Here is an 18,151-nt window from a genome sequence, read left to right on the forward strand (position 1 = left end):
CAGTCTGTTTGTTAGAGCATGAAATTACTGTAATTCATGTCTTCATGCATTTGTCTCATGTATCTGAAACCTATACTCCTCTTGATGAAGATTTACATTTAACATTGTACTTCCTTATATTAATTTTGAATGGATCCATTAGGTTAGCTATTGGGTAAATGAGCTCATACCAAATCCCAGATCCTAACTCCCTCCACTTTTGGAAGTGTTCAGAATCCAGAGAGGGACCTACATTTTGTGGTTTGAATAAGTGGCCCCTGTAAGCAGGGCACTAGAGCTATCACTCAGGAGAGACTCCAGAGCCACTTAGCTGACTAGCAGAGCGCCCACAGCTGGGTTTTGTGTTTCTAGTGGTGGAGCACATTTACACATGCCTCAGGGCTCATAAAAAATGTACTCCGAACATGAATGGAAAAAAATGAGCACATGGATGGAGCAGATTAGAGGGAACATTGGTTTGAATCCATCTTTATTGTTGCACTGAGAAGGAATGTGTATTCTCCCTTCTGTTGACACAGAAATGTCAAAAATGAGTTGAACAGAAACTGCTACATCATATTGGATATGTGCTCAGTTACTTATTGTGTAATGCACTTAGTAGTCTGCCCTTTTTTCACCTCTCTCACACAAAAGCACATTGTGAAAACCTTAAATTTAAGAGATGAGAGTGAAAAATAAGAGCTACTGAGCCGTATTTGATGCAAGCTAGCAACTGCTGCAACTTATTTGTTTCGTCCAAGGTTATGTGAGACCAGATTTTGATCTCATCAAAACCAATGTGAATTTAGAGCTCTTGAGAGCTGAACTCCCCTTTGAGGTAACTGGCTTGTGTTAAAACATTAGCCATAATCAGACCTGAACCCAATTCTTGCTTAAGGTACACTATCTGGCTTACCTGAGTCACTACACCACCTGAGGCAAGCTCTGAATTTGACCCAGTGTGTTAAGAAATAGCAAAGTATCCATCTGAAGGGGTTGAAGTTTTTGTTTTTGTTGGGGGTTTTTTTTTGGTGTGTTGTTTTTTGTTTTGCTTATGAAAATGTCAGTGCTCAGTAAAGAGTAGGAAAAGCAAAGCAAAACTCTTAAGACAAAATCACGGAGCACCCTGAAACTCAACAGAAGATGGCCTATTTTTAATATAAAACTTCTGTGCCCTCAGAATAACATAGCTAATAACATAGCTTCATGGTGTCACTTTTGGGACATTTCTTAGATGTCACCAATGAATAAAAACACTTTTTAAAACAATACTGAGGGGAAACACCCTACATTCCAATCAAATCATTTTGTTTAAAGACTCTAAGCCCCTAATATATGACACCTAGCTCCAAATCGAATAACCTCAGGCGAGCTAAGTAACATGCCTGGAATAATGTAAAAGAGTTTTATTTACTTTAGTGATTTGACGCTTCCTGTGGAAATAGCTCCCAGGTTTCCTGATGGAAGATTTTGTTTATCTTTGCCAAGCACCATCAGGAATCTCAAAATAAAACACGTCTAGTGACATTGGGAAACCAGAGAGATAAGGCAAAGCCGTTCCTGTCTCACCCTCAGTAATTGCCAACACGCCCATGGGCCTGCTGTGTGCCAGCAAAATATCCCAGAAAGTAGGGGAAGGGACAGGTTGGAGACAGGGGAACCAATGCAGTATAATTTGGCACACGGGAACTGATTTTGAGACTGCCCCAGTACCAATGACCAGGAAGTCTTCCAGGAGGGAATAGGCCATATCTTCTCTGCATAGGGTACATGTCTGTTGTTATTGAATGGACTAAGACAAAGATGCACATTTTAAAACATATTGAAACAAAGCCTAAAAGTGCCCCCGTTCATAGGAAAGAAAAGCTATTCATAGGCATATCTGATTCACTTCTTGAGATCCCAAATCACATTTCCTTCAAGGGAGGGGTGCAAAGTTGCACCACTTTTAAATCTCCCAAAGATATCATGGGAATTAGACTCCAACCTCAGAAATACGAGGGGCTCTATATTAATAAACATGTGGGCTTGACCCTGCCTGACCATCTCCAGCCTCTCCCCTGTACTTCCTTGTATTTGCTTCCCCTCACCCACATCCCTCTCTATAGGAAGCAGGGCATGTAGAGGTAATGCTAGTGCTGCCAGGAGTAGTCCTAGCCTCTGCCAGCTTTCCAGGTGCTATTTCAGCCACTGTCAGAGAGGAGCATGTCACGTAAAGAAGCTTCCCTTCTCTGGCCTCCTAATTCTTCCCACTTCTCTAACACCAGCTTTCTTCCCACTTAAAAGACAAGGATTGAACCACACAATAATTCAAATAAGGGGGATATAAGAGAGGGTGGAGAAATGTCTGCTTAGATTATGCTTGGGCTCTTCTCTAAATTCAGGGTTCTTTCTGACCTTCATTACTGGGGTGGGCAACTACTGACCCTAAAAGAGGCCATGTTTTCCCACTCTGGATATTTTCATGTCTCACTTTCAGTCTTTGTGTAAGTCAGAACCAAGTGAGAACAGCCTTCCCGCCCCACCCACAAAAAACAAACAAATCTCCAGTGGTCTCCTCAGCCCTGAAGTATCTGTTTGGAATAAATTAGAAGGAAATCCTTTTCAGTCTCCTGTCTGTCTGTTCACACCCATCAGCATTTTTTGGACTGTCATTTTTTCCCAAGTGTGTTTTTCAACAAACACATACACACACACACACAAAGTCCCTTAGTTGACTTGAGTATAAAATGCTACTTGGCGAGAACAATGGTCTCAGCCTAAAAGAGCATAATTGCTTGAGTCACGTGTGAATCCAAATGAAAAATTTTGGTCTTTTGAATTTGAAGCGCTGTAAGAGGGGAGAGAAGAACAAGCCTGACTTCACATTTCAATGTGCAAACATCAGCTAGCACAATCTGCGTTTAATTAAAGCAACCAGATGTCAGTAGACAAATGGGAGTTTATAGGTCACAAAACTCAAGTGTCAAGAAATGATGGGAGTCCAAAGGACAAGTGAAGCATAGTGTAAAACTGATTTGAAAGCTGAGTTTATATCAGTCTCACTATCCCACATAAAAAAGGTGCTGCTAACAGGCCTACCAACGATGGGAGGCGGGACCCAAAAGGGGTAATTGCCTCGGGACCCTTTAAATTGCCACAAGAGCCCTGCACGGAGTACTCTGTGCAGCTCTTAGATTTGCTTGGGGAGACAGGGACATGCACTGTGCGGCTCTGAGGGCTGGAGATGTGCCATTGCCACAGTGTCGGGGCATGGAGCCAGCCCACACACACCTTGCCTGTCCACCCTGGCTACCAATGAAACCATGAACAATTTCCATAAAACAATAAATCAACCATTCCAATATCCTAGTTTTGAATGGACACCAATACTAAACCCTACAGGGAAAAGTCATCGCTATCCACCCTCTCCACCATTATACATTCTACCATGAGAAGTATGGTATCATGAAGAGGGCTGGGTTCTATTCAGTAGCTTCATAAACAATTTGGATAATGGCATAGAGAGTATACTTTTAGGCTGCGTCTAGACTGGCATGATTTTGCAGAAATACTTTTAACGGAAAAGGTTTCCATTAAAAGTATTTCCGCAAAAGAGCGTCTAGATTGGCAAGGATCCTTTTGCGCAAAAAGTGCTTTCGCGCAAAAGCATCCGTGCCAGTCTAGATGAGCTTTTGTGCAAGAAAGCTCCGATCGCCATTTTAGCCATTGGGCTTTCTTGCACAAGAAATTAAGGTGCCTGTCTACACTGGCCTTCTTGCGCAAGTATTCTTGCGCAAGAGGGCTTATCCCTGAGCGGGAGCATGAAAGTATTTGTGCAAGAAGCACTGATTTTGTACATTACAAAGTCAGTGTTCTTGCACAAATTCAAGCGGCCAGTGTAGACACAGCCATACAGTTTGAGGACAAATACCAGGCTGGGAGAGGTGGGAAACTCTTTGAAGACAGGATTAGAGTTCAAAGTGATTTTGACAAACTGGAGAAATGGTCTGAAATATACAGGATGAAATTCAGTAAGGAGAAATGCAAAGTATTCCATTTAGGAAGGAATAATCAGTTGCAAAAAATACAAAATGGGTAGTGACTGTCTAAGAAGGAGTACTGTGGAAAGGGATCTGGGGGGTCATAGTGGACCACAAACTAAACATGAATCAACAGTGTGACACTGCTGCAAAAAAAGCAAACATAATTTTGGGATGTATCAGCAGGAGTGTTGTAAATATTACATAAGAAGTAATTCTTTTTGCTCTACTCAGCACTGATGAGCTCTCAACTGGAATACCCAGCTGTGGGTTCCATGCTTTGGGGAAAAAGTGGACAAACTGGAGTAAGTCTTTTAAAGTTATCAAAAACACAATGGTCTAGAAAATATGATCTATAAAGAAAGACTGGAAATAGGTATTTAGTCTAGAGAAGTGAATTGTGAAGAGGGACACTATAACAGTCTTCAAGTATATAAAAGGTTATTATAAAAAGGAGGGGGAAGACAGGACAAGAAAAAGGATTAAATTGAATCAAGGGAGATTTATGTTAGATATTAGGGGGAAATCCTATTTATAAGAGTTGCTAAGTGCTGGACGAATTACCTAGGGAGGTTGTGGACTCTCTATCATTGGAGGGTTTTAATAACAAGGTTAGAGAAACACCAGTGAAGGATGATCTAGGTAATACCTAGTTCTGAGTCTATGTAGGGGAGTGGACCGGATATCTTATCAAGGTCACTTCCAGTCCTACATTTCTATGAGTCAATGGTTTTTCTGACTCCACCTAAGAATCAGTTCCCACCCTGAAATATGACAATGTATGTCCTCATGCTCTCGTATCAGACAATGAGGTGGGAGAGCAAGAGAAGAGGTTAAACAGTCAGGTATTATGGTGATAAATGAGACCATGAAAAAACCTTTTTCACTTGGCCTTAGACTGTCACACAGAGCCGGTGCTTAAAGAGATAGGGCTAGAGCACACAACTCAATGTCTTGCACATTAAAAAAGCAAGTCCCAGTACACAGACTGATGACAAAAAGGCTTCCATTCACGGCCTCGGTAGTATGTAAAGTCTGTATGCGACATATGTACAGATAATAACAGACTGATTAGCAAACCAATTTGTGGGAGACCACAGTCTTATTGTTTGAATAAAGGTTTTAGCTTTCAATGAAATGTACACAATTTAGTGCCTGAAACCAAATAAACTATTATTCTAGAACTGTTAGTCAGCAAATATTCTTGCCATATCTATTAATAGAACAAGTAAATATTTTCCCTTTCCATATTTTACAAATAACCTCTCTGTGTGTCACTTATCTATGTTTACATTCCAATGATAAGTTCTGGTGTTTTCTTACTGAACTTGTATATTTACAGACAGCGAATGGTTCCTAAATGTGGAAGTGCTGATCAGAACATTTCAAAATCCAAATCCCTAAAACTGGGCAGAGGGCAGTATAGCACCAACATTATTTTCATTGAAGTTAATCAGAATGACAGGCAACAAATCAGCAACAAAAGAGATTACAAAATTAGAGTAAGAACAATAACAAAACATGCTTAATTGAAAGTGTGTCCTTTTTCAGCTGTGAGGTTATGTCAGGTTTCTTATTTTTTGTATTAAAGTGTTAAGACAGATTAGCCTGTGGTTTCTAAAGTACTTGATATTAAATTATTAAAACTCATTTTCTTTCACTGGAATCTTTCTCAAGGCTCAACAGGATCATTATGGTAACTCTAGCAACAAGTGTGTCTATACTTGGTAAATGCATGGTGCCACAGCTAACACAAAACCTTCAACCAGAAAGTGGCTTTTTTGCAAGGTGACCTTCATACGTAATAGTCGATAAATTGCCTACTGACTATTGCTAGTGAGTTCTCACTTATTTCCTTAGCCGTTGACCTCACAGCATCTACTCATTACAGCCCTGTTTCTGAAAAGACTTATACACATTTGTGATGTTACACCATTGAAATCCCTAGAATTATTCACGTACACAGTTAGACACATGTGTAAGACTTGAAGGAATAGGGCCTATATCATACAATGGTATTTTCCTCGAAAGGGGGTAGTACAATACATCAGGTCCTACCATCTGTGTACAAAATACTCATTGGTGTCAATGAGAGAGACATCTACAAAAAGATAAGATGTGATCCACCGACCCTGGTCCTGCAAACATGTTCCTGGAGGAGGCAGATACCTATGCCTGTGCTGAATCTCAACTTCAATGGGGCTCTTTGCAGGCACAGAGTTCTGCTTCTAGGGTACATGCTGCATGCTCAGGCCATAGTTTGCAGAAGCTGATGCACAGTATGATCACACCTGATGCTGCCTGATAGGGGGTTTTCAAATGATAAAGTAAGATAACGTGTGCCAACAACAAGCCATCAAATACTAGAAAAAATCATAGCAAGAGACCATTATTTCCATGAGCAATGTGCATCTGCCCATTGATGGATCATTGTTATTCATCACCCTGTACTGCTAATACCCTTTTTAGCAGCCAAGTCCCAGCAGTCCAGTAGAAACCCACCATAGAGGCAGTGAAAAATATTACATTAGTTAACATCTGCCTCCATTACAATAAATATCACACCTAGGGGAAATATACACCACATAAAGTTCTGCAGCACCATAGAGAGTAACAAAAAATGTAGATGCTATCATGAGCTCTTGTAAACAAAACCCACTTCTTCAGATGAATGGAGTAAGGAGCAAATGTACCCTGCACTCCTTACTCCATTCATCTGAAGAAGTGGGTTGTGCCCACCAAAGCTCATGATACCATCTACATTTTTGTTAGTCTCTAAGATACTGCAGAACTGTTTGTTGTTTTTTAATTTTTTTCAGTTACATACTAACACGGCTACCTTCTGAGACTTGTAAGCCACATGACACATTCTAACAAATACGACTTTCTAACCAGGGTGTATATTTAGTTACTGAATGGACTGGATCTTACCTGTTACATAAAAGCTAATGTTTCTTTCAACATTTCCTACTTTATTGGAAGCCACGCAGCTGTAGATTCCAGAAGATTTAGCCTCAGCTACAACCAGAATGCTAGCAGTCTGTGAAAACAAGAAGAGTTTTAGCTCACATTAGACGAAGAAGCTGTCTGAACCCTTTTTTTAAAAGTTCCTGTTGACATTAATATGATTCAGTTGCTCCATTCATTCAGTGAAAAGCAGCCCAGTTGGAGGTGTTACCCTTCCAGGCTCTGGTAATGATGGAAAAATAACAGGAAACTAGCTGCCCAGGAGACTGCTCCACTATCAGAGTCACTACAACCAAATCTTTGAATGTGCCTTTGAGGTTGGTTTCTCCCATGCTGCTGATGTGATAGTGACAGGTTATAAAACATGAGGTACGGTAAAGCATGCTTTACCCTCAGAGGCTGCCTGGGGATCAGTCAGTCAATAAGGGAGTAGGTGAGGAACGCCTTACTCATTTGGATAACACTAGGAAAATGCTTCTCCATTGCATAATAGAGGATGTTGTGGCATCTTTCATTCTTTCTATGTGAATGAGGATGGGGTGGGACACAAGCTTACTGACCTCTTTCTTTTCACATTTTTTTCCTTTGGGATTTTGGCTTTAATACATTTCATACAGTAGCAGTCAAAACTCTGCTTTGATGATCGATGCCTCTGCTTCACTATTATGATCATATCATCTTAGAAGGCCTAGCATACTGACTGTTTTCCTTAGGTGATATAATCTGTATGAAGAGATAGCTAAAGGCCATGGAACGGACATATCAGAGAAATATGTTACTGAGATGTCTACATGAAGTGATGCCATGCAGAGTGGTGGAAGGGTGGTCTAATGCTCTGAGCACCGGCCTACGCCCTGAGAGGCCTGGATTCAATTCTCTGCTCCGCTACAGCCCTTCTGTATGACCTGGAGCAAGTTTCTTAGTCTCTAGGTTTCAGTTCCCTCTCAGTAAAACAGGGACAATAGGACTACCTTGCCTCACAGGGGTACTGTGAAGATAAACATTAAGGATTGAGAGGTGACAAAACACCATTAGTGGAGGCTTTAGAAGTACCTAAGAGATTTTGGGGATGGGGAATCCCTGAATAGTACCAGCTAATATTCTTAATTTCTGTTATTTGTCATATTAATTAATATGAAATATGGTGGCAACCAAAAAGAGCATAGTACTGTTCAGTTATATAGGAAGGCTCAACATCAGTTATTATCAACCCAAATGTTCTTAGTCATCATGAATAGGCATCATGTTGCATAGGCATCATGGTAGATGCCAATTTTGAGGAAAACGTTTAATGCAGACAGCAATGGGATTGCAGAGTGGTTGAGAAAGGGGAGCTGCAGGCCTTGGTCTCTGTCTCAACTATTATCTGTTATTTATTGTATTAGACTGAAGCCCATAGTATGTTATTTTTAAGCCAGAGGTGTACATGGTAAATATTCCTTTTGAAATTCCTCCAGTACTCTCAGGTCTCCGTTTTAAAAGGAAAATTACCTCTACATTTCTAGATAATACTTAGTCCTGCCATAAGAGCAGAGGACTGGACTTGATGACTTCTTGAGGTCTTTTCCAGTGCTATGATAAAGCAAGCCATAGACAAAATTCTGGGGAACCCATTCTCCTACATTCAGGTGATTTTGTTGCACATAAGGCAAAGCTGTAACTTTGACAGTACTGCAAGCAGAATACATTATCCCCTTTAAAGAGCTACGGCCGGAGGAGCCCAAGACATTTTGCTGGCTAGGGCAGAAAACATTTTCAGCATCCCTCCACCTCATGAATGGTGAGATTGTGTCTTCTGAAAGAAGATGCCTAAGGACAAGCATCTTAGACCTGGCACTGCATCCAACTGAACTGAACAGAAGTTGTAGTACAAGCAATGAAGTATCCTTGGATGTACCCACAGAATCATAGAATCATAGAATACTAGAACTAGAAGGAACCTCGAGACGCCATCAAGTCCAACCCTAGCCCTCATGGCAGGACCAACCACCATAGATCATCTCTGATAGATGTTTATCTAACCTGCTGTTAAATAACTCCAATAATAAAGATTCTACAATCTCTCTAGGCAATTTATTCCAGTGCTTAACCATCCTGACAGTTACAAAGTTTTTCCTAATATCCAACCTAAACCTCCCTTACTTCAATTTAAGCCCATTGCTTCTTGTCCTATCACCAGATGTTAAGGAGAATAAGTTTTCTCCCTTCTCTTTGTAACACCTTTTTAGGTATTTGAAAGCTACTATCAGTCCCTTCTCAGTCTTCTCTTTTCCAAACTAAACAAATCCAGTTATTTCAGTCTTCCCTCATAGGTCATGTTTTCAAGACTTTTAATCATTTTTGCTCTCTTCTCTGGATCCTCTCCAGTTTCTCCACCTCTTTCCTGAAATGTAATGCCCAGAACTGGACACAATATTCCAGTTGTAGCCTAATCAGTGCAGTATAGAGCGGAAGAATTACACTCACAACACTTTTCATGTCTTGTTCACAACACTCCTGTTAATGCATCTCAGAATCATGTTTTCTTTTTTTGCAATAGTGTCACATTGTTGACTCATATTTAGCTTGTGGCGCACTATGACCCCTAGATCCCTTTCTGCAGTACTTCTTCCTAAACAATCATTTCCCATTCTGTATGTGTGAAACTGAACGTTCCTCCCTAAGTGGAGTACTTTGCATTTGTCCTTATTCAGTGCACAATGTTCAATTAATGATCATTTACTCAATAGTTTGTTTTCTTCTCCTTGTTCAATATGTAGCCCAAATTCTTTATTCACTGTCTATTATTCAATCCCTGCTCTGAAGACAGAATAACTCAGGGTATGTCTACACTACAAAGTTAATTCGAACTAACGGACGTTAGTTCGAATTAACTTTGATAGGCGTTACACAAGCGCTCCGCTAGTTCGAACTTAATTCAAACTAGCGGAGCGCTTAGTTCGAACTAGGTAAACCTCATTCTACGAGGACTAACGCCTAGTTCGAATTTACTAGTTCAAATTAAGGGGTGTGTAGCCCCTTAATTCGAACTAGTGGGAGGCTAGCCCTCCCCAGGTTTCCCTGGTGGCCACTCTGGCCAACACCAGGGAAACTTGTCTGCCCCCCTCCCGGCCCCGGACCCCTTAAAGGGGCACGGGCTGGCTACGGTGCCCGTGCCAGGTGCAAGCCTGCCAGCACCCAGCCAGCAGACCCTGCACCTGGCACGGCTCGAGCCAGCCACCCGATTCCCCCCAGCCCTCCCCCTCTTCCTGGGACCAGGCTGGCGGCTCCTGGGAGCTTGCCCGGGACCGCAAGAGGCGGGCACCCGCCTGGTCTAGTGCGGACATCGTGGACCTCGTCCACGACCTCTGCACTAGGCACAGGAAAGCGGCCGTCTAGGGCAGGAGAGCTGCCAGCCTGGCCACCCAGGAGCAGGTGTGCATGAAAATCAAGGTGGTCCACTGAGACCCCCGACCCTGAGCCCTGAGCATACAATGGCCATCCTGGGTCAGACCAAAGGTCCATCTAGCCCAGCAGCCTGTTTGCCGACAGCGGCCAACCCTAGAGACCCTGAAGGGGATGGACCGAAGACAGTGACCAAGCCATTTGTCTCGTGCCATCCCTCTCCAGCCTTCCACAAACTTTGGGCAGGGACACCACTCCTACCCCCTGGCTAATAGCACTCCATGGACCCAACCTCCATGACTTGATCTCACTTCTCTTTAAACTCTGTTCTAGTTGTAGCCTTCACAGCCTCCTGCAGCAAGGAGTTCCACAGGTTGACTCTTTGCTTTGTGAAGAACAACTTTCTGTTACTAGTTTGAAGCCTGCTACCCATTCCTTTCCTTTGGTGTCCTCTAGTCCTTCTATTATGGGAACTAATGAAGAACTTTTCTGTATGCACCCTCTCCACCCCACTCATGTTTTTATAGACCTCTATCATATCCCCCCTCCATCTCCTCTTTTCTAAGCTGAAAAGTCCCAGTCTCTTTAGCCTCTTCATATGGGACCTGTTCCAAACCCCTCATCATTGTAGTTGCCCTCCCCTCTCCCACCCTCTCTCTTCCCCTCTCCCACCTCCTTTTCCCAGTCTCCCCCAGTTTTGTTCAATAAAGAGAGATTCTATTTTTGAACACAATTGTCCTTTATTTTGTACATCAGGAAGGGGGGCTACAGAGGGGTAAGTGGAAGGAGGTGAGGGAGGAATGGGGTACGAGCTCTCAATGGGGAGTACTGGGGTGGCTCTGCGGGCTTCTGGGGGTGGAAGCTCTCCTGCAGCCCCCCAATTGCCCCCTCTCCCCAGATGGCAGCCTGCGGCAAGTGCAGCCGGTCTGATGGCCGAGTGCTGTGATGTGCCCAGTGTGGGTACTCCGGGCACTCCAAGCCAGGACTGCTTTGCAAGCGGGGAACCCCTGAGAACTGTCTGTTCGGGGTGGGGGTCGGGTCCCTTTAAGCACAGCCCTCGGCTAGCCTGAGACAGCAGCTCCACGCTCTAAGTCCTCATCTGATGCCCTGCCGGCACTGCTTCCAGCCATCCTTAACCCCGGTTCAGGGTCCACTTAATGTGGACATGCTAGTTCGAATTAGCAAAACGCTAATTCGAACTAGTTTTTTAGTCTGGATCTGTTAGTTCGAATTAGCGCTGTAGTGTAGACATACCCTCATTTCCTTGTGGGACTTTCTCTGGCCTTCATCACTATAGTATTCAAGTGCTTTATAAACTTGAATTAATTTTCACAAGTCCCCTGGATAAGGGGCTGGTGTTATTTCCATTTCTTATATGGGGAACTGAGGTGCTGAGATTTTAAAGTTCAAAGTATCCAGTAATTTGAGATGCTTTAAAGCTGATTCATCAGAGCACTTAGCATTGCATAGCACCCTGTCTGTTCAAAGGACTGAATTCACTGACTTCATCACAGTTGTGAGCACTCAGTACTTTTGCAGATCAGGCAGCAGGATCAAGCACTCAGAAAATGAACAGCACACACTGAGTGGCCACTTGGGAAAAGATTGGTTTACGTGACTTGACTAGCATCACATAGAAAGTCTGTGGCGGAGGAAATGACATAATCCACTTCTCTAAGGCATCATTCAACTGCCATTATCATACGACCATCCCTTCTCTTTCTGAAACCCTCTGCCTCTTTCACTGCTGAGTTTCCAACTTCTGTAGCAAAGTAGGGGTCTTACAGACAACAGTCTCCTTCACTACACACTCCTGATTCATCCTCATCCAACCCCACAAGGCAGAAGTCCTGTCAGAAAAGCTAGTAAGTGATCATGTAATTGAAGAGTGTTTCATAATACACACTAGGGGGCCAAATTAAAGCTGTGCAAGTAGCCTGAACTCTAGCGTTTTCTAACTTCTGAGTGTTCTTAGAGTTCTTTTAACTTCGTGTGTGTGTAAGAGAGAGAGAGAGAGAGAGAGAGAGAAATTTCTAGGTTTAAAAAAAATGGAAAAAAACCTTGGAATCTGTCTTGTGCCATTATATTCACAGCCCCCTCATTAATAAGCAGGGTTGGAGCTTTGAGCCATAGCGCAGCCCTTGAGCTAACAGAGTACAGTAGCTGACAGCAGTAGTAGGAAGTCATCCTTTATGTGGACCAGCACTAGAAGGAGCTGTGAGAAATTCTCTCTCATAAGGCTTCACAGTTATTTGCTCATAGCTGGGGAATGGAGAGACTCAGGACTCTTCAGTTCTGGAGGGGAGTATGATCTAATGGGAGCAGATTCTTCTGCTCCACCCTATCCCTGTCCTGTTTTTTCCCCAACTCTCATTCTTTGTCCCAGTCCACTCTCCTTTTGTAACAATCCTAGTCTCACTAGTCCAGACTCTCCTTTCCTACTTTCTTTGGCCAGCCTTTCCTAGTTCTGCCCAGTTCTTTGCCCAGTTCTGCCCAGTTCTTTGCCCAGTTCTGCCTAGTTCTTTGCCCAGCCTTTCCTAGTTTACTCCAAACCCCTTGTCCAGCCAGTATTATTATATAGTAGATATTATGTTATAGATTTATGGTATTAAGCTGTAATGCAAGAAATCTACAGGCCTGTGTCCTGTATGAACAGCTAAGGTATATTGTAAGAAGTTTGCATAAGCAATCTCTATCCCAGATATAATTCTTGCTCACCCCAAAAGTCGCTTAGTTTTGGGAACTAGAGGAACCATTTATTTTAAGCTAGTTTGCCTGACACCAGATTCAGTCAGTAACCGCAAAAGAGACAACAAAGCAAAGATGTTATTGGAAGAGTCAGAGGCAATGTTTTTGGGGATCAGATAATTCTAATGAATATGTAGTGGTAAGCATCATAATCAACTAACCTATAGAATAAGAGTACCCATAAATTCTTAGGGTGTAGAAATAAATTATGGTCATAGTACGTTCAGTCAGAATCAAGCAATGCTAAGACCATATAAATATCCATATTGCTCAAGTTAGTCAGGATCCTTCTTTTTTTAGGCTTTTCTTCTTTTAGATTTCTTTTCCTTAGGCTTCTTCTTTTTTAAAAATCTTCTCAGTGAAGTTCTTCTTCAGTTCTACATTCTTTGAACTCTAGCTCTCTCTACCACTTACGCTGCTAGCCTAGTTGTATAGCATAGCTTAGCTGCTCTACACTCTCCCTGCTGGGACCTTCAACTTCATTGGCATGCCAGAGGCGAGGCTGATCCTATGCTTCCTAACATCAGGTCTTCAGGAAGGGTTGTGAGTATGTTGGGTTAAGTAATTCTCTGGTTATGTAATGTTACCAGAGAGAGTCCTTGAAGTGTATTATGTTTTAGCAACTATATGCCTTTTGATGTTTGTTATTCTTTTACTTGTTTTAATAAAGGTCTTAACACATTGTTATTGTTCTCTATCTAAGTAGCCTAACCACGTCCCCCAAAATTCCCTTTGTGGGATAGAACTCTCTGAGTTCTTTCTCTCCGTAGCCTGTGTTGGGGACAAGAACCTAAATATTTTCTGGGCAGATGTGGTCATTAGCCATAACCCCTTGCTAATGACACTCAGATTTACAGCCCACTAGCTCCCAGTCCAAATTTTCCTCTCCAAGCTCCTTGCCCAATTTCAATGTCCCTCTCCACCACCACCTGGGGCCTTGTCCCAATCTCTTTGCCCAGCCAGTCCAAGTTTTTCCCACATACCCTGGCTCTCCATCAGACAGGTCTATCTCCTCCTTTCTTATCTCCTTCCTCCCACCCCACTGGCTCAGTCATAGGTTCTGCTCCAGTTCACAGTCCCAATTTCCTCTCCCTGCCCAACTTTCAGTCCCAGCTTCCCTCTTCTCTGCCCACCACCCTTCAACCCCAGTTTCTGCCCTAACCCCCCCAGTGCCTTGTCCCCTTTGCATTTGAATCAGGCAGCTTTCTCCTTCACACTGCCTGGCCCCAGTGGAGTGCCTAGCTCCAGCACAGCCTACACCATGCCTTATGCATATGGAGTCTTTGGGGAATTTAGCTGCTAGAACCCACTGTGCATGTGTAAACTGCTTTTTTAAATAAAAGGCTTATAACTTAGCCACATTCAGGCAGATTTTCATGGGAAAACCAAAACGCACAGCCCTCAGAAGAAAGCCTCCATATCTGCCATGTTTCAAGTCCCTGCCCCAAGCATGAGGGCGTCAGAGACTTTGAAAGAAGAGACTGCCAGGATTATTTAACATGGGCAAAACAATGTATTTTTCCTAGCCTTATTTCTGGAAACAGCTGAACTATTTTGGCAGATGTATTCAAAAACAAATTCATGCCAGGGCAAACACATGGCATGAAAAAGTTAAAGTTGAATTTTGGCAGGTAGAGACAACTGAGGTTGCATTTATATTTACATGCAGACTTATACTTACATTGGGAAGTGTCAGGCAACTTTAATAATATGCTTTAATACAAGCATTTCCTATCATCACACATGTGCGCACACATGCATACGTACACACATGTATACATGCACACAGGTATAGATTAATGCACCATTTCTTAGTTTATTTTTCTTTATTTGTTTTTACTTTATTTTTATTGCAGGTCACCCTCAGATTGCTTTGGCAATGAGTTGTTCCAGTTAAGGATCATAACCCATATTAGCATTGCATGAAATATAGCCCTAAATTTAGCTGTAAGCACTCATAAGTGATGCTTCTTAAGAACTGAATGGCTCAATTTATATGATGAATCTAAAAATAGTGTGAGTTATTACACTGTAGAAAATCAATGGAAAAGTCCAACATGAGAATGAAAACTTTGGGTGTGGGAAAAGAATCACTTGAACAGTTATTTGATGATTTGCTTACATCATTGACTTATTCCTTTATACCATTCAAGTTTCTCAGTGTCTGTCTAGAGAGGTTTCAGCGGAAATGTTCCGAAAACACTGTCATGACCATGGTTTTCTGTATCACTAGATGAATAAGATAGCACACCCTTCCTGTGTTTTATCCATACAAACTCAAAAGAGTTTTTGGGGGATGTTAAACTTAATAATAAACTAGAGGTTGCATTTATAGTTGCATGCAGACAACAAACCAACTCACTGACTCAAAAAACCAAACCAATGAGAGCTATCACTTAAGGCTCTAATGCTTCACATGCAATGTGGACAGAATTGACAACTCTTCCTTAGGAAAGACCAAAACACTTGATTACCAAAAGCAAACTTTAAATATGCCTTATTCATCTCTTTCTTAAACAATGTGAATGCCTTCTCTTTGGCACCCCACTTCTCAGTTTTCCACTCTCCAAAATAACTCTACTTTCAAGTTGCTCTAGCCATGTCTGGGGTCCCTTTCCTCAGTCTCTTCACCAGTTTCATTTCACATAAGCTGTAAGTGCCCAGCTCTACCCGGGCTTACCTCTCAGCTCTTTCTTTCTTGCTCCATCATTTCCAGCTAGTCCTTTAAGTGCTGTCTTTTCTCACACTGAGCATCATGCTTTCTTTTTGCACTGCCATCTACGCTTGAAAGTAGGAGTAGACTGGGGATTCAGTTCTGATTACAGAAGTAACAGCTGACATTGTGACAAAATGTTGCCTCTAGTCCTCTTAATTCTGTGAATGGGGTCAACATTCTTCCCAACCAGGAAGGTTTTATCTCAACTGCCTCAACTTTGACTTTGCTTTGGGACACAATGAATGAAACATGATATGTCAGTGATCCTAAGATACACACTTTGACTGCCAAGACAGCAAAGCCACAACCTCTCGTGGCAATATAAATGTCTACTGCTCTGTCAGCCACACATGTGGAAATCAGGCAATGGAAGGCTTGGCAAGAAACTATGCCAAGAGCCAGAGAGCACTTTCCATTTGGAAGAGCTATCTGTCCTCAGCCAAGCACTGCTCAAGGGCCTGGGAAAAGCAAAGAGAACTCACATTGACCTAGCACAGCAGATGCCTGGAGCTAACCAGCACATTTCAAGCAGAGATGGTTTGAACTTGAGATGACTCATAAAAATCTCAGTTCCCTTTGTTGCTATCAGTGTTATATCTTAAACAAATGAAAAAGTTTGGCAGTAACTAGTTAATTCTGGTGACTTCTAAACACTATTATTTTAGTGAAGGCACGTGGCCACAAAGCAACACCGTGCAGTCCTTTCTAGGATTAATAGTATATTAACTAGATAAGGAGAACAACCGTGCTTCATTGTAAAACTTTCAGTAATGCATATACACAGGAACCATCATTTCAGATGCATTTCTGGGCATGCTTAAAAAATGGCTTACTGCCAAAGACTTCAAACAGACTTTGCAATCCCACATTGAGGACCCATTATTAGCATCTCCCTCCAGAGAGGAACTTATTTGCCGTGAGCTGGAAGTTGGCCTGGCATTTCAGCCCTCCTCTTCCACTGTCTCCAAAAAGCACAACACACACACACACACACACACACACACACACACACAGATTAGGTCTGGCTAGCGCACAGCTGATTCAGTGTGCTGTGGCCATGTAGGACTCCACTTTCAGAATAGCTAGATGCCTGCTGGAATATAAAATATAATTGGGTTCTCACCGTCTTTTGTTCATCATGTATCCGCTGGAGCTTCCCTCTTCCGGTGCCCTAAATGACTTCCTTTTCCCCTTTCTAAACCCTCCTTAAATGATGTTTTTCATACAATCTTCCAAGCTCTCCCATCATTGCCTTGATTCTTAATCGTTTGCATGGTGCCTGAATGAACTGGACTAAAAGCCCCTGCAGGCCAGCAACCATTTTTACATGGACAGTACCCTGAACACCCTATAAATAATACAGTCATGGTGGAAGGCCTAATTCTCAGTAACAGTAAGATCGTTAAATTGCTCTGACAGCATAAAAGTATCTTAAAATGGATGTAGCTGTAATTTGCCCAGTGTTAAGGACCTTTTGTACCACCGTAGCAGATCAAAGAGGACTAACGGTATGTCTACACTATATTCTAAAACCCACGGTGGCAAGTCTCCCAGCCTAGCTCTTCAGGCTTGGGCTCATGGGCTCATTCCAGAGCGCTAAAAATGGTTGCATAGGCATTTGGAATCAAGGCATTTGGACTCCAGCTGCAGCTCAGGCACTGAAGCCAAGGATAGGTGGAAGCATAACATGCACTCTCCTATTTTTAGTTTGACTGGTAGCACAAGCTGAGTCCACAGACCCAGGCTCCAAGACCCGTTGCTAAGGAATTTACACCACAGTGTAGATGTAGCCTTACTGTAACTGAGAAGAAGGGCCCCTGTCTATGTCAACTGAAATTTTATGAAGCCCTTTGGAATTGCTGGTCACAAAAGGCACTGGAGCAAGATTTTACTTCTTTGTGATATGAGGTAACATTGTTGCCACAAGTCAAGCTAGACAGTAAGACCAGATTCAGCGCTTAGCGTTTCTAGTGGCAAACTATGGGTATGTCTACACTTGCACCCTCTTTCGAGAGAGGGATGCAAATGAAGACATTCGAAACTGCAAATGAAGCCGGGATTTAAATATTCCGCACTTCATTTGCATATTCACGTTATGCAGCTATTTCGTGTTATGGCTGTTAAGACATGGTTATTTCGAGAGAAAACCTTTCTCTTGAAATAACTGGTAAACCTCATTATATAAGGAATAAGGGTTATTTCAAGAGAAGGGTTTTCTCTCAAAATAACCGCATCTTAACAGCGTCTGTTATTTTGAAATAGCGCTATTTCGAAATAGTGCCATAACGTGAATATGCAAATGAAGTGCGGGATATTTAAATCCCGGCTTCATTTG

At 42.4% G+C, this 18,151-nt stretch overlaps 1 protein-coding gene across 2 annotated transcripts in view; it reads right to left on the reverse strand.

The window, feature by feature from the left end:
* Nucleotides 1-18,151, reverse strand: part of FLT1 (fms related receptor tyrosine kinase 1) — a 162,483-nt gene that overhangs the window by 56,633 nt on the left and 87,699 nt on the right. For both annotated transcript variants that reach the window (XM_075919213.2, XM_006138918.5), the window contains one exon: nt 6,933-7,041. In XM_075919213.2, coding sequence (XP_075775328.2) covers nt 6,933-7,041 — 109 coding nt within the window. The remainder of the gene's footprint in view (nt 1-6,932; nt 7,042-18,151) is intronic.

The sequence above is a fragment of the Pelodiscus sinensis genome, chromosome 1, assembly GCF_052426305.1.
Source record: "Pelodiscus sinensis isolate ZL-2025 chromosome 1, ASM5242630v1, whole genome shotgun sequence".
In the NCBI taxonomy this organism is placed as follows: Eukaryota; Metazoa; Chordata; order Testudines; family Trionychidae; genus Pelodiscus; species Pelodiscus sinensis.